Below are 24364 nucleotides of genomic sequence, written 5' to 3' on the forward strand. Positions count from 1 at the left end.
AAATTAATTCGTAATGCAGATTCAATGCAAACGTCGCGTGATCAGCCACCGATAGAAACAACTTAAGAAACCTTAGCTATTCGTATCGGGACCACTTTTAGTATTATGCAGACAATCAAGAGGTGCTGTAAGATAAAATCTATATAAATGCTTCGAATTTGGCACTGCTGTTTAGCATTGAAACAATTTGGCTGGGCTCCAATTATAAATCGAAATGTATCCATTTCCAGTGCGGTCACTTGCTAATCTTACGAACGTGATGAGGTCCTACGGCAGAGGCATGAAAAAATACATTTTCTTTTGAGGGCACAATGTACCCCTATTATGTTTACTATGGGAAGAGTTTTTTATAGTTTCGAGTAGAATTAAATGAACAAACTGTATAGTTTTAAGCGGCTTGGACTTTTCCCCTTTCCGCCTCTTCTAGAACCTTTTTGAATGCTCCCAGTTTGCTTCCTAAAAACATATTATGTGTGTAAGAAGAATCCCTTCCGTCTCTCTTCCTATTTAAGTTAGGATGTTTCCAAACATTTTCTTTATTGTAAGACAACCTGACTCACTGTATTCAGCGACTTCAATCTATTTAGCAGTTCAAGGAGATCCCTTTACTGCTCTTTAGACGCAACTGCTCCAGCGGAGAAGGATGCTAGTTGCCGTTTTCACGATGGAAAAGGCCAAAGCCAGCACAAAACCATGCGCTATAAAATCGAAGTCGGGTGTTTAATAGCACTTTGAATATGCAGCTTCATTCTAATAGGAGGTGCTTGCTTCTGGTGGACCAACTCGTTTCGCCGCGTAGAGAACGCCAGAATTAACCGACTACGGGAGCCATAGGAAACGACGCAGGAACCTGGGCGCTATCTCTGCAAGGTGGGATAGAATAGTTTCTAGAGGACCTGTTTAAATTACTCTCTATGCCAATCTCGATTTTATATCTAGCACTGATCCGCCATCGACATCTTGAAGTCCCTGCTGTTTCTTTCTCGAAGTGAACTCTGTACCCTGGCAAACGAACTCTATGCTTTTCGAATATTTTCAAAAAATTGCTGTAGTTAATCGAAACGCTTCAGAAGAGAAATCAAGTACGATATAAGTTTGTTCAGAAAAGTTATGAACTTCGTTTAATGTCGTAAAAGAAAATGCTAATTATGGAGCTAGAATTTTTCGTTTTTTGTTAAACTGGATCGAAATTCATACATAAGCATTAATTTCTTAAGTATTGCTGCAGTTTCACAAGAGTGAGGGTCCTTCTTTCGAGACGACGGTGGCCCTGTTAAGTGTACAACTTTGACTTTAGAACTATAGAATTAACTTAAACTTGCAACAATAATAATAATTACAATAATGGTAATAATAAAATACAACAATTATCGGATACAAAATTGTGACTGAAATATCAACACAGATAATACGGAAACAATTTTAACTTACTACCACGGTGGTATTTTTCATACCAATTTTCCATATTGTATTGCTTATATGTATGTGCCTGAAGGCAGACATATATATTATGTGGGTTATATGCTTTAAAATAAGAGGCTTGAATCGATCAAATCATTACTGACGAAGCAGAAGTGGCTCCTGCGGCCTTGTTTTTCGAGCTTCGCACTACCTATGGTTCATTCCGGATTCCATGGTGTGCTGACCTAACGTACACTGGCTTCAGATGTTCTTTCGTATGCATCGGGAAAGAAAATCTAAGCTATTAGCCATTATATATATATAAGTATAGCCAGTATAAGAAGTATAGCCAGATATTAGTTTTACGCGCGTTTACATCGACGGCATCTTTCGGCGGCAAAATAGATGCATCTGGTCGTCGTTCATCTTATAGGTAAAGAAATTGCTTAACGCGTGCATGTTGTAACGTGCACACAGACTTGTTAGATGTTTGTGGGCTTCTCCAGTGGACCCGAGCCGTCAGTGCGCCACGAAAACGACGACACGGCGGATTTATTTTGAGACGATTGAGCGAGTCGTCCAATATAGTTATTGCTAAAACTACGTAGTAATTGAGCCTTTCCATCACGCATTAACAACCCAGTTTTAAGGCAGGTTTGGGCGGCTTTTTCCGCACCACTTTGATGATATCTTGAACAAGAACTTTAGTACTTATTATACAAATTGAAAAGTGGAGCTAACATGAATCATTTCCTTACTAGGGCAATGCCTTAATCAATAGGCCAATGTACGATTATTCTTTTTACCCTTCTCATGCATATCTTCATACGAGCGATTTATCAAGGGCGGTTTCCGGTCTACGTGGGCTGGCGGAAGGATACAGATGCAAAATTATCGTTTAGCTTTTAAATAAATATCGTTTGTTACCGTGAACAGTTTCCGCAGGTAACAATGTATAACTTAATAATAACAATAATAATAGTAACACCCTCGGTACTGCTTCTGATAATGCTAACGTACATTGATGTACCTAAATGTTCAACTCCTATTTTTGTATATTTTGTATTATCCCACGTTTGATGTCGTGTATCGTTGTTAGGCATTCCATTGGACGGCCGACTTCCAGACCGAAACGAAAAATGCGCGGATCACAACGTCTCCCCAGGATTAACAAACACCATCTGCCTGTTATTATGCATCTAACGGTTAGGTTATATAGTTGAAAAGTCTGAAAATCATGGACAAATGAACTCTAAAGGGGAATTTTAAAATAGAACGGCTGAAACAAAGCATATCAAACAAAGGATGTAAACAGGCCATCAAAAAACACAACAGGAACAGATCGTTTGGAATATCACTCATCTTAGTTACCAGCAAACCCCTATGCAGAACTGCTCAGAAAAGCTCCAATTATGATACGTTGCTTGCTCAGTTTAATTTGCCGCCAACATATGAATGATAGCCTGTGTTTCATAGATCCTATTCTTTCCAATGCCTTAACACTTAGTCGACATCGCACTTCGTTTTTTCCCACGAGTACGAGCGAAGTGGCCTTTGATTCAAATATTGGCGGCAACGTTTACGTAAGTCGCACACTGATGTATTCAATACCGTTCTGACCGAACATGCTTCAGCACCTTCCCAGAAGCTCTCCCGGAAACCTGTAGAGATATGAATGCGGAGTAAAGCCTCTATACAGACGAACCATAAAGAAACGCGCGGACAAAGAACGATCTCGCCGTTTTCTTAGTCCTCCGATACAGTCATTTTCTCAGCTACGTAGACACTTGCCGAGGCAACGTTAGACGGAAAATTCCTGAGAAAAAGTTTTTCGTTTTCTAAATTTCGTTTGTTAAACTATCAGCCGGCACACTTTGTGCAGTATTCTTTCCCCTATCGTACGGTTAGCCGATTATCATTACTGTTTCTAAGAGGCTATTATGTAGACTGGAATGAGCATTTTGCTCGAAATTTTCTTACTTATTGCAATATACTAAAATAAGTACATTTCGAAATCAGGGAAAGACATCCTCCTGGATTATATCGGTCTCACAGATAATATAAGACTTGTTAGCGCTAACTATCGAAATTATTTTAAAGGTTTTATGTTACAGAATCGTGTAGTTCTTAAAAGGTGTATAAATTTAATTATCGCGATGTTTAACATTTTGAGAGACTGAATAGCGACTTTTGGGACAATGGTTGGGGGTTGATGAAACCCTGGTGCACATAACAACAGAACACGTAATGCTGAATGTACATCGTATGTGCTTATGGCTATAATAAGCGGATTCAGAAAGATATGAAAAGGTCAATTAAAGATCTGCAGGACCTAGGACTATATAAACTGTCTTCGTAATAGTGCTTCTTTTCATGGTGACGGCCAACTTCCTGAACCAGTATTCGATAGTAACATTTATTATATCCATATAAACAGCGCAATAGGTTCATTTGCTTTGTGTTTATCAGCTAAAATTGCTTGTTGTGACAGCTTGAGCTATAATATTCACTGAGGTAAAAATAGAATAATTTTCCCTTTTAGGGACGTCTATAAATCAGAGTCTAATAAAAGTCTATTAGTAATTGCGTTAATGGAAAGCACATATTATGAAAAAAAAACATAAACAACCTCTATCCATTGAGCTGCACGTATGGCTTAATGTCTCGACTATTGACATAGACAGTCGATTTTAAACGATCATAAATACAAAAATAAACAAACGTATTACACAAAGGGTGGTAGAACTTAAAGGCTTCTTGAAGGACAATATTGAGGGATGCAGCACGGTGTATTTGGTGGTGGATTGGATTTCTTGACGATACGATTTTTTTTCATAAAAAGAATAAGTAAGTTTCATAACATGCGTAAGACCTGCTTAATTTACTACTTTATTCCCTGGTCGAATTTATCGGGCCACAAATCGGGTGAAGAAAAAGCCGACCGCAGTATGGCATAGTGTATTCTTTTCTTGACAGATTCGCTTAGAATTCTGCGCGTACTACTACCCTATCGAGTTATGTCAGATAACAGAAGGTAGAAGTAATTTTATATTCATGTACACGCGTTAGGAACAGTGTAGGCTAGATAGGCCAAAATCTACTTAACGCTGCTATTAGGAAAACACACAAGAAAGGAAAATTCTGCTGGCGTGTTTGTCCGTCATTTTTATTCCTTGGCCTAAAAGGGTCCTAATTAAGTAGCTTGAAGAAAATATCAATCAAAAACACTTACAACCTTGATCCATTTAGCCCTATAACATGACGTAGGATAATATAGGCCACTAAAAATTTTCCGCGAAACAGTCAACCATTCAATAATGCTAGAGCATAAACATCTGTCTTTTGAAAAAACATGGGCAGTTGTGGCAAGCTTCCTGTGTTCACATTTCGTCGGTCATAGGTACTTTTAAATGGCCCAAACACGGTTGAGACCAGAAATTGTGTTTGTCTTGAAAAATTAAAGCTGGTAGTAACGATAAGCGCGTCGATTTACCAATTTCAAATTAGGTTTCCTGAACTATCGCGATCGACCATCATTTTAAGGTAAATGATTATCGATGGCGGACCGTAATCCATGGCCACGATTATCCAAAATGTAACGCATGTCTCAGTGATATTGTCCGGCCTGTGCGATGGTCTATGCGAACGTGGTTATTAAAATTTCGTTTACATGCGACGACAGCCTGAATGCTCACAGCGTCAACGTAGCGCACCAAGAACGTTTTTCTTAACATATATAGTCGCATACTCACTAGGCCAAACCGTATCTTTAAGCTAACTCGGTTCCTTTAATTTTTCTGTCGAACCAACTAGCAAACAACGACACATAGTTGTTTCGTTTCTTATATTCAGTATACTGCTATATTTGGAGCTTTACGTTCGATATCGCAAAAAAATCACATATCTCAACGTTACTTCTTCCTTAACACACGGTTAGTTGAGGCCATCGCTGTTCTGAACTTCTATTATGACTTTTATCAATGTTATCTGTAGTTTAATTAGTCCCCTTATTATAACTATGGCTACAGGTTTTCTCACGGTAACAACAGTTCCCTTCTAGTTCAATCGCTATCCTGTATATATCCGCGCGCTCAAACGCACTACTCGATTTTAGGCATGCCCACAAGCACAGCAATAGATGAATCCGGAGTTGGAAGCTTTATGAAATGGTGGAAATGAGTGGGTTGGCCTATGGGGGTAAAGTTGTTCACTCAAAATCAGTAAAAATGTGTAACAGAACACACGTAACATTGCCGGAGCCCGGCAAGCATTTGTATGGGAAATGTTTACGTGCCGCTTGCGGCATGACCTTCACTATAAAATTGCAGAGAAATCTATTACACCGAAGTGTATGCGTATTTATTTTGAATACTTTAAAGGGGATATATGAAATTTATAATTGGCCACATAGGAAAGCATCACGAATAGGATATTAACAAGGGCCGGTTCTGTAAGGAGAGCCCGAATCGCGCACTTCACATCAGTGAGGATATCAAGGTCGCCGAAGTTCTCGGCTAAAACGCACCAATTTTAGACTACTTGAACTCGACTGTAGTAAAACTTACATTTCAATTCCTTGTGATGAGAACCTTATAAACGTGCATGGCTCTATTTTGGGCTGATTATATAGGGAGAGAGCTTGATTGCCTCATAGTACAGCTACTTAGATGAACCATATTTCAACCTAAAATAGAGATGAAGATTCCTTTAAAGCCCCAAAAACTGCCAGATGTTGCGGTCTTCAAGATTGGTAAATGTTCGTGCTTCATATTACAATTAAACTTTTAAAGGCAAGGACGCCTGAGTAATGCACCGATTTCGCAATGGGCTTTAATCTGCAACAAGTTACGTATCAGCAGGAAGAAAAATTGCGTTAAAATATTATAGTCATCTCGCGCAAAGTATGTGCCGACATTTGTAATAAATATAAAGGCGTGGTGTTAGGTTAAAGTTTTAATTACGTTAGTTTCATAATTGTTGTCTAAAGACACGTTAGTAGAAATGGCCTATGCGACTCTACCGGTATCGTTAGATTCATGTCACATGAAGATGCTAACTTCGAAAGGCTCCTAGCCATTTTTCGCCTGCTATATATTCTTATAAATAAAATATATGTAACAACATTTGTAGGAAACGCATAGTACGTACTCAACGGAATGACCTGGAGCTACGCTGTGGATATTCGACGTCAGTATAAAAGAATATTTAGGTTAATAATCCTTTTTCGGCGATCCGTAAGTCGCCCTAAATTTTTCATAATTCCTACCCTCGTATATACGTGAAGATAAATACAACTTTCCCCCATTGCAATCAATAACGGGTAAATGCCTCTCTGGCCCGATGCGGAACAAGGAAATGTCATGTGTCCGTTTGGCAGTATTGCCTTGGTGCGTTACCAGTCGTCTTCGCGGGTCGCCTTTCCTTAAATGATTCCGTTACACTACGAAGAGGAACGTGCTTATCTTTCCGATAGAACACTCCGTAGAGTCATTCTACAAACGGATTTCGAAGGCTTGCCTCCTCTGAACAATGCTATTTTCATCTGCCTGAAGCAAGTCCAAAAACGTGATAGTTCTTAGAAACTCCGTTCAACTATTGTGGGGTGACTGGAGGTAGATCAAGTGACGTGATTGCTGAAAAAAATGCCTTTGAACCGTGAAAACGCGAGACCGTTTGAGGATATACCAACTGTTCCTGGCTTGCCATTTCTAGGAACATTGCTTTGGTACATTCCTTATATAGGTAAGTTATCCGCGTCCTTTGTGTCCTGTGTCGCACATATTTGTTCGATCGTTGGTCTGCGATACCCAAAATAATATGTTCTATGATAATAAGGATATTTACTTTACTTGTGTGATAATAAATAAATAGCCATATGGTACGGTCTTAGTCCAAACAGAGAGATGTGCAAACTGTTGATCCGAATACATCCCAACATATATTTCAGGTATTCAGTTTATCCAGTGGAGTAACTGTTATCTCCTTCGCTAAGAATCTATTTATTATCACTCGCCTATAAAACTACTTACTCATTAGAGGCACTTTGCCAATAAACACAGAAGGGTTGGATAAGGTTCTCAAGATCAAACACCGTTGTAGCGCGCGCTCGGCCTCGTAGTCATGTAGACCTTATATTTGTCCCTTCGGCATAATCTCTGAGTGGTGTACATTTTTCACCTCATAGGAGATAGCTGTTTTTTCGAACCTAGGCCCTTGACACCCTGATGTTTCAGCTGATGGCCGTCATTCTTGTTGAGCGGTAGGTACTTTCATGTAAAGAAAACCAACAAAACACTTTGTGCCAAGTTCTAGGCAGAGCACACAACCTATACCAAAGTGTTTCGCTTATAATGCCAGCTGCTACCGTCTTAGCTATTGGCAGTACCCGCTGCAGTAGCTGGAACAGTTCAGCGTTCTGCTCTGAATGAAATTGCTGCTCTATAATGGTACCTCTTCTTCGTCCGTATCTTTGCGTAAATGCTGTCCACAAAAGTGGCATTCCTCTGCCACAGTGCCTGTGGTCGCTATAATTCCGTGAATCATTCTTATCAAAACACAGCCTAAGAGTTCATTGCCCGTTATTGTTCTATATACAAAAATCAGGATTGCTAACTATAACAAAACAGTTGATGCTAAAATTCCACTATACGTCTGAAACTAATGTTGAAGGGCTATTGCTAGATCTGTAAGTTGTATATAAACACAAGTCATGCTATGTTGTGACAAAGGATCTGGGTGATTTTCTTTGAATACAGCTTGAGTGGAAGACTTTCAGGTTACTTTCAATCAGCTGTGACGACTGTTACTGTTGATGAGCCTGGTTACAATTTATGACCATTTCTGGGTTCGCGTAGAAATACGAAACTTTTAAAATAGGATGATCATTCGTAAACACTCTCCTACGCTTTTTGTTGGAAAAAAAAATTCTGAAAGTAGGTTTTCTCTAAGGTTAGTTCTAACGAAACCCGAATCATAAAAGTAGTGCCATTTGACTGACAGATGCACCGAATACATTTTTATTACACCATCCGAAACCAACCTGCCGAGTTGCATTCGATACGAAGTGATTAGTGGCCAGATTAATGCCTCCCCATTGTGGCCATAATGAAACGCTTTTGGACCTAATGAACAACTGCACGTTACTTCCTTGCAGGATCCTACAACCCATGGAAGTTGCACCATACAAATGCGAAAAAACTAGACAACTACGGACCACTGATCCGTGAAACTATTATGGGTCGTTCGTATTTGCTCGTATTCGACCCCACTGACATCGCCCGAGTTTTCAAGAGTGAGTCGAAGTATCCTTATCGAGAGACGCTGTTTTCGCTTAAAGAGTATCGTGCACGGAGACACTCGACAACCTGCGATCCTAACGCAGGACTAATTGTCACGTAAGTACGCGAGCATTAGGAAAGAGCCTGAGATCATCCGAAGTTATAACTATGTGAAAATTATTAGGGTAATTGGATTTTTAGACTGGTCGTCACTGTAAACTGGGTCGGGCAGATAAGTTCTAGCGGTTCGCAATGTCTTTAGTGTGTTTGTATATGTACTTATCGAACGTTCTGAGCTCTTACATACTTACGCTACCATCCCAATTTTAATTCCGTCGTAGGTCTTTAGTATATAGCGTATTTGAACGAGACGATGACGACTCTACATCTATCAATACCATTTGACGCGTGCTTACCTATGAAAAGCTGTTCGATGATCAAAGACGGAAGATTCTCAAAATGACTAGTAAATGAACATACATGCTTTGTATCTCATCGCGAAAATTGTGCTCAGGGCTTAAACGGTGGTAGAAAAATATGGACGTGCCAATATGGGAGATGGGAACGTGAAATAAGAACAACTGGGCATTATGTTAGTTTAACAGTCCGTTTTAAAACAATGAACTTGTTCTTTTATAGATAAATTAATTTTTTCTGTTCTTGACGTATACTCGAGATCATTACTGTTCTTCCATTGCCGCCGTATTATAGGCGCCTTCATCCATTTAGGTCATAAAAATCTCAGTGGCACTCAAGCAATTTTTACCTTTTTTTTAGTTAACGATAAGAGTTAAAATAGGTGCCTACATACGTTAAATATTGCAAATACTATTTACACCAAGTAATAGTGCGCAAACGAAGATTGAGGTAATTTAAATAGGTTAGAATTAACAAAAAGCAATACTCACAATTTTTGAGTACGAGCGACGTGCAGGTTTGGGTGGTAATACTTATCTCTAATAATAAACAGTTTTGAAACTAAATCAAAGGGGGCGCCATTTATTTATGGCCGGACATGGCCAGACAACAAGTCAGCTGCCGAAATGGAGCGGATGAACTGCCTATCTGAGTTATCCTTTCAGGCAGGGTCAGTCGTGGTTGAACTGCCGTTCAGCACTTAACGGTCCATTGCTAAAAACAAACTTCGTAGCGCCGCATGTCAACACGATGAACGCCGTAGCCCTGGAAGCCACTCGTCTTTTGGGTCAATTACCAGAAGAATCCGACGTTTATGATACTATGTATCTCTGGGCCTTTGAGAGTGAGTACCGAAACTAATAGACGCTATGACATAAGCGCTCCGGTCGATATGTAGGAATGGTTAACGATATCTTTATTAGCTGTCGTTCAGCAGTTGGCGTCGCTGACCACAGGCGACTGCGAGAGCAATATCCTTTATGTCAGGACGGTAACCAAAGCGTGATGATTAATGCTTCTGGCACACATCAAATAAAATTTTCATTTCTAGCTGTCGATTAGCTGTTGCCTTACTTAAGCGGACACTGCAGCCAACGCGAATGGTATTCTGGGTTACTGTTTGTTCCGGAGATGCCTCCACGCTCACCTAAGGTCAAGCCATGTTCATCAGCTATATATTACTGCAATTAACAAGATGTGATGTTTAAGACTTTCCCCCCGAACTGCACGCTCTTCATTTTTTTTCGTGAGGGAAGAACCTTTATTTATAACAAAAACAATAGATTGAAATGAACGGCGGCTGGCCAGATAGACGGTACTGTTCTTGCTTCCGTTAAAGGATGTTTTTTCTCGTTACTTTTTGTTAGATGCCACACGTGTCCTTCTAGGCAAGCAGTTGGGAGCGCTTAGGTCGAATCCGTCTGCCGAATGTTGTGATATGATTGGTGCCATACGACGGGCTAGCCACGCCGTTGGTCATCTCGAGTTCCCATACCCGCCTTTATGGAGATGGGTAGCTACGCATAACTGGAGTGAATTCGAGCGCAATGAAGATCTTTTCAAAGAGTAAGTAGCGTCTATGTTATTTGCTCATCTACTAGATTTAGAGAAGTCAAGAAAAACTTAATGGCTCAAAATGAATGTCATACCTAAACAAGTACTTCAAATGAGAGCTAGTCACGTTTACTAGGACACTGTTCAGGTATAACTTAAGGAGTCCAGGCTTATACTCTTCCTTCTACATAGTACACTACCAGTGTACGTCTACGACTGTATGCAGCGCCTCATACCCATTTCTTAGCAGTGAGTATATTAATATTGCATGGCTAGAACTTGCAGAAGGTCAATATTCCATGCTTGCCTAAAGGCCGGTATCGTCGTTTGATAACATTTACACACTGCGCGACTCGAATCCGAAGTACACAGCGAATGTCCAACGAACCTGTACTATTCACTAATGACGCTGTGCCACCTGTCCCTAATAGGAAACACGTTCGTAGGACCTTGCTTCATACTACCTGCACTAGTTTTTGTGCTTCTAAGTACAACTAAATTCATTGGTTTTTCGGAATAAACTGTTCCAATTGTCCAGTCATAAGTGACGTTTTTTAATTGGGCAGCCCACATAAGCCTTGTAAGAAATTAAACAATTAGATCGATAGGTTGAACGGTCGTTTAGGCATGCTAACTAGACAGTGTACTAATCCGATCGTAGTCCTATCTATAAGCACCTATTGGGAAACATGACATCCTTTTTGGGAAAGTCGTTTATTTCATAGGACACGCCTAGTGCCGCGTTTACCGACCACTAACACTATCTAATTCATTGCATTGCACGTGTACAAGCCTTTCGGAGTTCAAGCACCAACGTCAAAACTAAAGGTTGACTTTATATTTCCTAATTGGAAGTCGTAGCAATAGAACTAGCATAGCTCAGGAAACCGTTAAAATTAAATTAAAATTTAAATTTTAATAGTCCAAACTGGATGAAAGTCCAGATTTCAACGATAGGAATATAATATCGAAAATCGGGCTGAAGCATAATTTTTTTATTTTCGTTGTACCCGCCTGGTGGCAAAGGTGACCTCAGAATAAAGTAGGGTTATTAACGGTCTCCACGATATTAAAGATTGATTTCTACTAAATTTTTCAGTTTTATTTCTTTTTTGTTGAATTCAACGAATATTTGTGGCGAAAAAATAAATCTAAAAATGAATGTGAGCAAACTTTAGATCCTTCTTTATGTGTTTGATTTGGTTGGCCAGGAAACCTTAATAAAAAAACCTAACCTCGTCAATTAAGGTGATTTTTTCCATTGTTTGGACAACGCCTCAATTTTGGCTAGTAGTTCGTTCGTCTTCAACTGCGTCCCAATTCGAATCGCTTACTTACTCCTACTAAGTCTGAACAAATGTAATCACATTAAGCTATGAGCTTAAATAATAAGTCGGGCGGTAGAGAATATCCTATTCATTGTTTGTCAGAATCACGTAGGTTCATAAGGTCTGATGTTGTTATTGTGCCAAGGTCACCTTGCGTGGACCTTTTTGTCGACGTCTCACTGCTTAAATCATTGTCATAGCCTCAACCGCATTTTTTGCATAGGACGAATAGCGAAAAAAAATGTTATTAAGTGTGCAGCTTTTCGATCAAATATAAATAAGTAGAGCAGAAATAACTCAAGCCAAAAAAGATGTACATAGGTCTTGTGCTCTCTAATACAGCTGACATTTTCCCATACAGCTTCATTGTGGACGTGGTAGAGGAGCGTCTGTCTCGTTCTGAGCCGTCCTGTGCTCCAGGAGACTTGCTGTCCCATATCATTAACGAGGGACACCTGAACTCGGCCGAGATCATTACCTGCCTCACCGATCTTGTATTTGCCGCCGTCGACACGGTTGGTATAATCCATTTCTTTCTGTCAAGACTAGCCTGTCAGCAAAATGTCTTCCGCTACAGCATTAACGGTTGCAGTAAAGCTTTCCTTTAAGCTTTTATTCGGAGGCCGTTCCATTCTACTTCCAAATTTCCTAAAATTCTTCCATTTAATTTTACCTATTCTACGTGCCTTCGTCTAACGTAACGGTCGGAGTAATGCTAACATCCCATACATAGTAATGAAACGATTAATATGCAATAATATTTAGGCGTTCCGAACCTCACGAAGTAAAGTCAACATACCATTCTTACTCTTGAAACAACTACGTTTTAAATAAAATCAGAAGTTTTCTAGGAACGTGATATGTAGGTCACTCGGTTCGGAAGAACCATTTATGCTGTATTTTGTGATGACATCATCCAGGGAACAATATCGTATTCGGGAATAGGCCAAACAATGTTCCTGAAGTGGGTCAAAATTGCACTTTGCGTTCCGGAGAGCATCTGGTTAAATAGTAAAAAATGTACCTTCTGCTTTGGACCACATTTGAAATACATATACACTTTCGTTTGAAAACTCCTCGCTTTAATTTATGTTAGAAAAATAAATTCTAATCTAAGGAGACACAGACAAACCTTACCTTTCAACTATGAAATCCAGCTCCTCATACATACAATACATGTTGGTCTTTTGGAAATACTGGCGTCGCTTATACTTATCATATTGGGAATAACGAATCTGGTATACTAATTTTTCAAGCTTCTAATACGACAAAGAAAAATAGACTTATTTCTCATCAAGAGCGTCAAGCTGAATGAACATCTGAAACCATTTTATCCAATTAGTTGAGCGCTTGCTAAACGTCTAGCCGCCCTCGATTTCCGGGTAGCTTCAGATGACTGAAGTCTATGCATAGTTGAATCTTCCTAAATTATTGCAACACACAGCGACACTGTACTTATATGAAACATATTTTTACGTAATTTACGGTTCGCCTTTCCAAAGACCCGTTTTTTATAAAACAATAATCAATGATGTCCATATGTGCTACATATAAGACAAACGTGTTTATGGCAACCCGCAATGTTGCGGTACACAATATTACCTACATACTACTAACTGCTACACTGAAATAGTTTAGTACGCTTTTAAAATTTTACTTAATTTATTAACACTTTTAATTAAAGCTGTTCACATCTTGGTATACCAGCCGTGTGTAGATCCCACCGGTTGCGGACAGAATAGTCATCAACGTCTTATCTCATGCTCGAAATCTTGAAAAATGTCTATCAATTCACAGACTATTGAAGTGTTCCATATACAAGATATGCGTACGATGAGCGACTTCAACCCACTTTAGTAGGTAAAAATAGACAGGCTTCAACACACTCTAAGGTTAGCAATGTTAGACGTAGCTGTGATTGTTGTGTCTGCCGCGTTGCCCCTCGGCCTTCTCCCCGTACGTAGATTCACCTAATTGAATGTCCCTTTTCTTCGCATTAACAGCTCAAACAACCTGTGAATATTAATGAAATAGCCACATTTTCTACGTTTTGCACCCAAATATGCAATTACGCTCGCGAACGATTTTTAGCCGAAATTATATGACAGTTGTCCTCGTGGTCACTAGACGGCCTTTGCTGCGAGCTTTGCATTACACTTCCTTGCGCGCCATCCTCGAGCCCAGGAGTTGGCTCGCGAGGAAGCTGAATCAGCTGCAAAATTGGACCTGGTGCGCTGTGAACGTCTCGCCTACTTGCGGGCTGTCATCAAGGAAACCCTGCGACTCAGGCCGGTCGTTCCTGGAATATTTCGCATTACGCCAAGAGACCTCGTTCTAAGCGGATACCACGTTCCCGCTGGAGTAAGTAAAAGAAAACCTTTTCTCGGCACTAGAAATGCCAAAATAACTTTGCTCTGTTTGAGGTTGAAGAACTGTTTAAAAGCAAATGACTGTGGGCGGCAATAGGTCACCGTTTAGCGAGCAATCTAATCATTTTCAAGGTGAATCCTATTCTGGGGTCAACAAATAGGTGAGCGTATATATGACAGGAATGACAGTGTATAGCAGTTTGTTAAAATTGTTCGGTTCACGTCTCCATACAATCGGGCTCTGTATATGGAGCATGCGGCATACAAGCATTTATACGTACTGGCAGATGAATATTCATCGCAAAACTGTGCGGGTCATGCAGAAACGTTCAGGTCTAGTGAGGTTAAAGATGCTTGCACACGGACGCTTCAGGGAAGACGAATAGTAATAATCGAAATTGACAGATTCAAATCTTACTACACATGGTAAATAGGGGAACACTGCCACCTACCAGCCTCTGTCGGCCACAAAGAAGTGGCGTGCGATAATTGTGGGCACTTTATAAGCTATATATGGAACCCGCATACGAACAGCTGTATTAGTGGAATAGCGCCAAATATCGCAGCAGGGCCGGTCCATGGCAGACGCGGCGCAATGGACACGTCCTGAAAATAAATATGCCAAACGGGAGAAGCAACGGCCTTTGTGGCCGTACAGAAAGTAGCAAGCTCACGTCACTAGAAATACGGACATTGCAATCACTACCACGCACAAAGAACATATCCTGTTTGTAACAGGATTGAACTAAGCTGCGTCTGAAGAAGTATCAAGCGACATATTACTGAAAAGGGCTCGTACGGTACGAAAACCATTTACAAAGGGTCTACAGATACCGATGGCCTGAGCAACAAAAAAAGTAAAATAGACGAAACCAATATATAGATGCCACTGTTTAACTGAGACGGATATACGCTGTCCTAAATATTGCGTTTTAGAATCCAAAGGACTTGAAACTTATCTTCATCCGTTTCAATAATACGCTATGTCATATTAACAGGACATTCTTAACAGAAGTTCCAGAGCACCAGTTGCTTTATCAAGATGGTTTGAGTATTTACTTATTAAATTGATCGTAAATCCATTAAATTACACATACAGCCATAGCCACTAGAAGGCAATGTTTACTTTATATGGGCCGAGAATGTAGTTAGCCGTCACCTTTGAACTAGTCTCCGCTTAAATCACTATCCACCGCCTCTCGACTTCTCTCCCAGGGTTCACTTCGAATCAACTCAGGTCGTTAGTTAACAAATTGATGGGAAGAAGTCACTAGCACCGAATCATGGAGCTGAAGTCAACCTGGCCAGGTTTTTTCTGCCCAGACCAGCTATATCTCTGCACGAGGGCCTGTTTTCAACGTATGTCCTCTGAACCTGATCATAAAACATCGTTCCTTTTGGTTCCATCGTTACTTAGACAAAACCTCACGACTAGCGTTCGCGTGACGTAATGAAGGATGTGAGTCTGAAGACATTGATTCTCGTATTATGTGAATAACGGTTGACTGGAAATATGTGAGCGTTTATAACAATATCAACACAGACGGAACTGCAATTAAACGAGGCACTGTAGTTAATTGAAGGTACAATATATATGTTATCGAAGCCTACGTATGGAGGATAATCCACGAAAACAGTACGTTCTATAAGGTATTTTAAACCAATAACAGAGATAAGGATAACACAAAACGAAATTTACCATCTGCTCGTTGCAGTGGAAAATCATTCGAGTATATCTTTGGAGGTATCAACTGTTTGTATGGACTCACGCTGAATTAAAAAGAAACAACTTAACCTAATTGCTGAAGCATTTTTACCATAGATAATCATCGATTCGATAAAATCAATTTTGAGAAACTTATTGGGTGTGTTAACTTTCGTATTTTCAGAACTACTCCCCATCGCAGAGTCCGAAGTGTATACCGCCCATGTTCCGTTCCTATAGTATATGACGATTATGTTCAATAGAGCCCGCGGATATACATATAAACTCTAAAGTTCGAGCTCCTCCAAAAGTAAGGCATAACACTTGTTGGTCGGGGGCAACCAAAATTGAGTAGCCAAAGTAATGCAGCAGTAATAATAATAATAATAAAACGATGCAAGCGTATTGTACGATTTGTTACAAAGAGCCTATCTCTAATCTCTAATCTAAGGACTGCCCCGGCTAAAACGCGAAGATGTGAAGTCACCTACTCACAGTAATTGAGCTTCATTAAGACGTATGTCTAGTTTCGATATAAAGGTACCGAGGAAATTCAGATATCCTGTATTACGTACAATTTTCAATGAAAACGGAAAACGTGAAGACTTCGCTTGTTATAGAGGTATGTACATGTCAAGAGATCCCTCCTTCAAGATTCTAACTTCATCGATAGCCCCAACGTTTGTGATACGCTGCCTGCGAAAAACACCGGATAATGAATACAGCTTTCTGCTAAAGCGAACACCTAGTACAAAATTTCGTGCATTATATAGCTATAAAAATACTCGTCTACTATACAAGGCCTTTGTGTGCATAGAAATGGTGCTAAACGAGAAAGAACGTAGAAAACTCCCTAGCTCTCTAAAATTCCCAGAACCAAAATATACATGCCTATACTTAGAAGAGACATTTTAAAAAAGAACTTTGTGGAAATAGCCAAAAAAAGCTCCAAGGAGCACCAGTCTGCTACAGTTAAAATGTTCTACAAACAAACTACGTTGCCGCTGCTGCCTGCACTGTTTGTAAGTGGTCTTTTATGCCGACTTGAAGTACCTAGGATAAGCGCGTATTCGTTCGTACCTACATGTAGTAGCAGATACAACGATCTCCGCCTGGTGCTATAATGGCGGCGAATGAATAAAACCCAAAAGGTTTGTCCTTGTTTCTGCTGTGTGAGCTAGTCTTCGCAATCACCTCTTTGTTATAAGATGAAACACCTTTAGAAAAATAGAAGATTTAGCCGGAGTGAAGACCGCTGGACAGTTATATACAGTTTACCTGGTAACAACGGCAACGAACTCAGAGAGATGCGCATCAGCAACCTGGACTACATTACCCCAAATGGTAACAATTTGGAACTTCAAAAAGTCAGGATGAAATAAATTCTGTTGCAGAAGCCAGAACTTCAGTTATACAACTACGTGTATGATCATCGTACTATAGAAACAGCACAACGTTTGCAATACAGTTAGCGGGAGAGTGCGCCCTTTCAGTGAATATGAGGATTCTACGAAACGCCTTCTAAAACGGGTTGTAGAAATTGGTTGAAGTGTAACAGAGTAACTTCGAATGGATTTAGTCAAGGTATATGTACAAAAATGCCTAAATGGGCCGAACAATGATATGTAGATCGCACAGAACAAATTAATTAACAGGACGAACCGCAAAGGAAATTAAGTTAATTTTATTGTGACACATAGTAATGCACAAAGGAAGGACACTAATTGCAAACAGAAGAGGACCAGTTCCGACTGTTTTGAAATTCACATGGGTTTATATGCACTGTGAATGTTATGCGCAGTTTTCTGACGATGCCCACGACATTAGTAGATGCTTAATTTTTCTCTATTAATTAAATTAAATTGTGGCAGACTATGCAATTAACATAAGCCCACTTAAGTTTTCTTGAGAGAAAATGCGATTTTTTTTTTGTATTTGTAATAAATTATTGGCATATATGTAGATATTTGTTTCATGCTTTGTTCTAGGCTGCGCTAAAATGTGTTAGATATTGACGCTGGTTCATGTTTTTTTCGAATTTAACTGAACGTCAAAATCGAGGAACTTATTTCGCTTGTGAGTTACATTCTGGACCCTTAGAAGAAAATTCAAATAATTTCAAAGTAAGTTTCCGTGAAATATTTTTTTTATCTGAGCGAAATTGCAAAACTGATCCTAGAAAACTAATTTTTCATGTGTTGGGTTGTTACACGACGTGGTGCGATATAAAAACCAATGCCGTAAACAGACAAAGATATTCACCCAGAACCACGTTGCCTCAATGCAAGAAAAACATTTCCCGCGACCGTCGGAGTTCCTGCCTGAGAGGTGGTTAGACGCATCGTCAACACCAGAATACACTTCGTTGCCATTTGGTTCCGGAGCACGTGCTTGCATAGGGCGAAGAATTGCGGAAACGGCCATGATTGTTCTACTTGCTAGGGTAAATATTCATGATGATTTTTACTGCTAAAATTGAAAGAACGTGTAATTCTCATCAATTGGTGTTCTACAGAAACCAGCCAAAAATACAAAGGCCCCATTTTGTTCCGTTATAGAAACGTCTTCAACATTTCAAAATGTCTTAAATATTCGTTCTACGACCTAGATGTATGGAGTTTAAATTTTATAAGATGCAAAACTCGACAATTGACTTGGACATAGATGCCCAGTTAGGCAATATAGCTATTCTAATTGTGAGTTTACGTATCGTCAACTGACTTCTTAAAATTTACTTTTCCCAAACTTTGCATCTTTTGCTAAATAGCATTAAGCCATATGTGGGACAATAGATTTTCATTTTCCAGTGACTATCTGTATCTGCGCTACATCTAACAGAGAACGCCTTATGTACAGTGTGACATAATGCACCGCACTACCTCGTTAGCCGGTCTCTTTGATTCAGGCATTTAGCATGTTGAATGTATACGTTTATACAATTATATTTTTTCCCAAACATCCCCATTTCCAGACATCGGGTAACATAGCGTAACTTTATCCTTTTTATTTAGGTTCTGCAACGGTTCGTAGTGGAAGCGGATGATGAGGATATTGACATAACTACTAGTGTTGTTAGCTCACCGGAGAAACCTATTCGACTGCGTTTTTCAGCTCCGTAACTTGTGAAAATTTTGCTTCGCAGCAAAGCTCGGTCTGACGCCGTTACGATCTTGCGACAGCTTTTACATGTACTCTTTGACTGCGTCGGCTCATCTGATAAAATTAGAAGCAAGCTTCACCCTTGGCGTCAGCTTGAGTCTAGGTATGTTCTACCTTATTTCATCAGTACCAGAAAGCCTCAGTAAACAGAAATAGGGTTGCGACAGGAGATACCTATTCAAATGCTTATAGGAAGTATTCACACGTCATGTTTTCTAACAAAATCCATTATATGACTATATACATATATATATATACATATATATATATATATATATATAAGCAAGCGGTGTCACAGCTTTATGTTCTGTCGTTGTAATACTTTGAAGCTCGAAGTTACCTGCAGACGATGCTAGGGAACTCGTTCACAACAAAATAGGGCTGCTGCATCGCTTGCGCACCTTTCTTAGGCTTTCCTAGACCTGTTCTCGCATTCTTCCACTCTGTGAAGCAATCGTCGGGCGTCTTCGAGAGACTCAGGGTTGCAGCTGTGCGAGTAACTGAGCTAGGCGATAAAAATACACCGAATCAAAATAAATACGGTACTTCGTTTAAATTATAGATGTTGTCGTCTTCTTCTTAAATATGAACGCGTATATAGCCAAAATGATAATCATTAGAATTAACTGCTAAAGGAGACGCGGCGACTAGATGATGACTGATGTGCGAGCGCGCGATGGAACTGTTATGACAGAACACCAGATCGGATTCTGCACCGTCTACTGTTGTAAGCCTTGCATGGCACGGAAAAACCTGTAGGGCTAGAATGCATAAGGGAATAGGGTTTACATTACAAAATCTTCGCAGGTCAGGTCGGTTTCATTGAAGGCTTCTATCCTTTGATGTGTAAACATGGCTGAACACGATTTTTAAGTACGACGTAAGTAAGTCCCTGCCGCTTTTTCTCCAAGTGCGTTGTTGCAAGTGTAAACAGCTATTCCAAATGTCATGGATGGCCAGTGTTTAAATTCTCGTATTGAGTACAGATGCTGTTGGTACTTGATAGATATTTTTGGCCACCTAACACATCGCAAAGTTTTAGTCCACTGCTGCAAAATCAACGTGTGTAAATGTATGCCGCTCATTTTAGCACAATTTCTTCCTTCCAATATATGCTTACGTTTCGAGCTAGAAAATGAGTTCAATATAGGCTATGAGTCAATGCTGTTTGCGTTGATCTTCGGTCAGATGCGGAAACATGCCCAAAATTGATTTAAGATGGCCCGTAGTAAGGCTCACAAACACCAACAAGGTGAATCAACATCATCTGAGTCAAAAAAAATCGTAGATTTTTACCCTGAAAGTTATTTACATTTTTTTCACTAGGTCTTCTGAAATAAAACCTCTTGGACCGCTCAACACTGAAGAGTTGAGGGGCGTCAACTGACACGTTAATTTTTTAAGATGTTTTAATAATACCAAACTTGTGGAGATGTTTGTTATTATTATAACAATTTGTTATTGTTGAAACAAGTACATGGTACCTGGTTAATGTCGGAAGATGAAGTCGACCATGTTTATCTCGGATCTGCTTGCTTTTATACGCATGAGGGCACATCCGTGAGGAAGGACTGGGTGAAAAGTTTGGCATTACCAATGACAGCATTCACGTTAAGTCTCGTTTACCGTATGTACTTATTACAGAATTTTCACAAGCACAGCTTTAACATGCTGTAGCTACCAGACGTTTACATATAGTTGGTGAAACCTGGCTCACGTTCATTGCCCCCCGCCCCCTTCCCCGTTAGCAATTTACATATAAACCAATCTGAGATTTAGCGGGCGGACAAGCATGTATCGTATGATGAAGTATGATGTATCGTGGGAACCATTGATTTCGCAACACAGTAAAGTTAGTGTGGCCACTAGTTAGAGAAACCACGATCGACCAAAGGAAGCATATGATATCTGGGTTGGGCTACTAGCCAATTGAAACTAGAACAGCAAGTAGTAACTTTATTTAAGTTTGGTTCGAAGATGACTACATTGACCAAAAGATCCTGTTTGGGTCACATGTGAGCTATGTTCTAAATATATGCAGACAAATATGTTCTCAAAGATTTATGAAACAAGAAGGAAACTATGTCTAATCGTGGCGGGTAATTGCGGCTATACATTTAACTATGTCTTATATAGAACACGCTGAACTTGCTTTTTAAGAAAAGTTATTGAAGCCATTATATTTGCCCTAAATATATATTTCGTTTCTTATTATAGAGCACGGAGTTACGTATAACTGTCGTAAGTAATTTGAGGCGGAAGCTTTCGCTGGCTTAAAGGTTAGATTATTGGAAGAAAAGCCTCCAGCTGTTCGTTTTGTGTACAGCCTGTTGAATTAGAGTGTCAAATTGTACAGTCTCATTCGGCAAAAAAATCAGACAAAAAGAACTAGGTACGCGTACATCAGTCTTAGCTGCCAGTAGTTGATATAATCTAATTTTATAGAAAAATACATGAAAAGTGAATATCGCTATGCAAATTATAGAAAACTAACCGGATATTAGCGGACAAGCTAGCATCACAAGATCCATAAATAAAAATCAATACATTACATCCAAATTGTGTTTGAAGTTTATTAGCATTAGTTTTATTTTTTTTTAGCGTATATATAAGTTGCGTATAGCAACTTTCCTTTACTATGTATAGGTTTTGTTCCTGGCCGACTTTCGGCCTCGAATGCTTTCATTGCTACCTGCCTTGCTCGCTACAAAAACAATTAGCACCTGGTTTTGAACAGCCCACACCCACTGATTCGATAGAAAAATATGCTAAATTATCAAGAATTAAGTTGTTCTCATAATAGCTGTATATCTAGTTCTCACGTGATAATTTTTTTTATACTCGATTTAGCTTGCCCGTGAAGAAAAAGTTATAAGTGCAAAGAGAATAGTTCGATTGCAAACTCCTACGTTGAAATTGTAAAAATATGTTTTTTTCCAATACGAAGTATGGCTGCGGGACTGCTTCAAAGGGAAAGAGGAAAACAGAGCGACACTTCTCGGCAGAGCATGTTATAATCATTTTTTTTTCTTTGCGGAGAGGAAGCAGATCACTTGATGAGGCATAGGTTGTACATCTCGTCGGTCAACCACTTGGAGAATCACTGAATTACTCGTTGTTGTCCAACATCTGGTAGTCCTGTACAGTTATCAGAGGCTGAACTCAGAAATGCTTCGTTCTGTTTCTGAAAAGATACTTTGGGTGTTACGACCGACCGTAAAAACGCCTGTATCGACGACGAAAATGGCTCTAGTGCATGGCATCTATATCACTCGTTAAAAGGGATAAAGATTATGGGGCAGACCTACAGGTAAGTTCAAAGTTTCGGATGTTTGAGCGCCACGCAAGCCTAGATATCAGCGAGCTTCTCAAAACGTAGATTGTTTATTTGTCCTATATCTCCGATCGACCAGGTTGAAACCAAACAGGTTGCGGCTGGCACTGCCTGAGGAGCTGCATAGTGTTGATTCTTACTCGAGGAACATTATGGTATAAATGTGGCGCAATTAAAATAATATAATTCGACTACAACAATATTTCGAAAGGCCAACATATTGACCGATTCAGCTCGCAGCAGAAGCGATTATATTATAAATTTGTTGCAGTATAGCAGGGAGGAGAAGGCGTTGAGGCCAAGCTTCAAAGGTGAACTAAGAAGTAGGAAAGCTAAAAATCATCTGCAGAAATTGTTACATCACACAATTTCAGCGTCAGCGGAACTAAGTTGTCGGAGACACAACAGTCAATGATAAGCTTTCCAAGACGTGTAATGCAGTGATAAGGCAGTTTTAAAACGTAGAACTCGAAAGATTTACTTCAGCTTACGAACTGGATATATATATGGTTTATATGCTATAGTGTGCATGGTGCAGGCAGGGGGGACTTCTAACCAGGGGCTGTTCCAAAAAAATGTATACATTGACACTATTTTGTTTTTATTTTTTAAACTGCTGACGATTAGTTGAATTCGCATGGACTTGGGGGGCCTTCGATGGAAATGGTGAATTTTATTTCCAGCAGGATGGAGCACCTGCACACTGTCATCGTTATGTAAAAGGATATCCTGGTGAGAATCTTTTAAACAAATAGGCTAGACGAAGGTATGCGATATACTATTCTGTCCGTTCGCCAAGCTTCTATGTTTCAAGTTGCACGTCCGGTATCGTCCTTAGATATTCCAGCAGACGGCTGGCTTTCATCAAAACGAACTGCATCAATGCCCGTATTCGAACCTAAACCACAACATATCCCTAAAATTAACAGGCAAATACGTTATCCACCAAGTTATAACGGCAAAAAAATTTTTTTGCGATGATATCCTGAAGAATAATCCATGCCTGAAGACCAAAGATATTGGGAGATTTGAAAGTCTCTTCAAGTTTGTGAATCAATAGCATACTGCTATTATTTGTTATCAGCAGTTCACCAGAGACTTTGAACATCTAAGGTAGGAGGGAAACTAAATTAAACGAGTTTAAATATTACATGTGAATAAAAAACTAATTTTATAATCTTTCAAGCTGAGTATTCGTTTCTCTGAGATATCCTGTATACATATGTAATACAATCTATACTTGGATGTCGTTGATTAAGGGCTTGTTTAATAACTTGGGCCTAATTATTCGATAGCGCTACCCACGATGATGCTTTTTTATGTGTTGTGGGTAAAGCTTTTCCCCAAACTTAGAGTATAAATTTGGACAATGACCACGCTCTTTTCCACAAGTTTCAAGAAAATCAGATCTTCAACAATAAAAGTTGTCACCAAGTGCTACCAGAGTATCACACTTTAAAAAATACAATTCGGATGTTTACATATAATAATTACAATTTTGAAGCTTTATGCAGCTAGAAGCTCCCGTTGTTATTGAGAGGAAAAACCTACCCTTTTTCTCTAAGTGTTAAGTAGCATTGCAAAAAGGTCACTAGAGATTGATGTGCGTCTGTGAGGACCTAGTAGATGGTTATAAGCTGTGTATACCCCCCCCCCCCCCCCTGAGGAACTGAAAACAAAATGAATCTGACACTTTAGCGTTTTACCATAGTCAGTTTCGCAGCGCCATAATGATAGCGCAAGTTGGTTAATGGGCCTTACCGTTGGCATCTTTTTCTGGTTACCGCCTCGAGAATTAAAGTATTGTATTTAGCCACGAT

At 39.6% G+C, this 24364-nt stretch overlaps 2 protein-coding genes across 13 annotated transcripts in view; one reads left to right on the forward strand and one right to left on the reverse strand.

The window, feature by feature from the left end:
* LOC111265702 (vasoactive intestinal polypeptide receptor 2) overlaps positions 1–24364 on the reverse strand; it is a 104905-nt gene that overhangs the window by 56840 nt on the left and 23701 nt on the right. The window lies entirely within an intron of this gene.
* Positions 765–19771, forward strand: LOC111265704 (cytochrome P450 302a1, mitochondrial). 5 transcript variants are annotated; one of them, XR_015313141.1, is made up of 9 exons: positions 765–870; positions 8555–8795; positions 9761–9939; positions 10463–10661; positions 12339–12492; positions 14105–14338; positions 18300–18494; positions 19063–19313; positions 19540–19771. XR_015313141.1 is itself a non-coding variant. In XM_022842602.2 (8 exons), exons 1-8 carry the CDS (start codon positions 7044–7046, stop codon positions 19168–19170), a joined length of 1410 nt encoding a protein of 469 aa, XP_022698337.1. In that variant the 5' UTR covers positions 6939–7043; the 3' UTR covers positions 19171–19771. The 5 variants fall into 5 exon arrangements, 2 of the variants coding, with proteins under 2 accessions (XP_022698337.1, XP_022698338.1); XR_002683599.2 differs by lacking the exon at positions 765–870 and adding an exon at positions 6939–7143; XR_002683600.2 differs by lacking the exons at positions 765–870; positions 14105–14338 and adding an exon at positions 6939–7143.

The sequence above is a fragment of the Varroa jacobsoni genome, unplaced genomic scaffold, assembly GCF_002532875.2.
Source record: "Varroa jacobsoni isolate VJ856 unplaced genomic scaffold, vjacob_1.0 scaffold_998, whole genome shotgun sequence".
NCBI classification, from domain to species: Eukaryota; Metazoa; Arthropoda; class Arachnida; order Mesostigmata; family Varroidae; genus Varroa; species Varroa jacobsoni.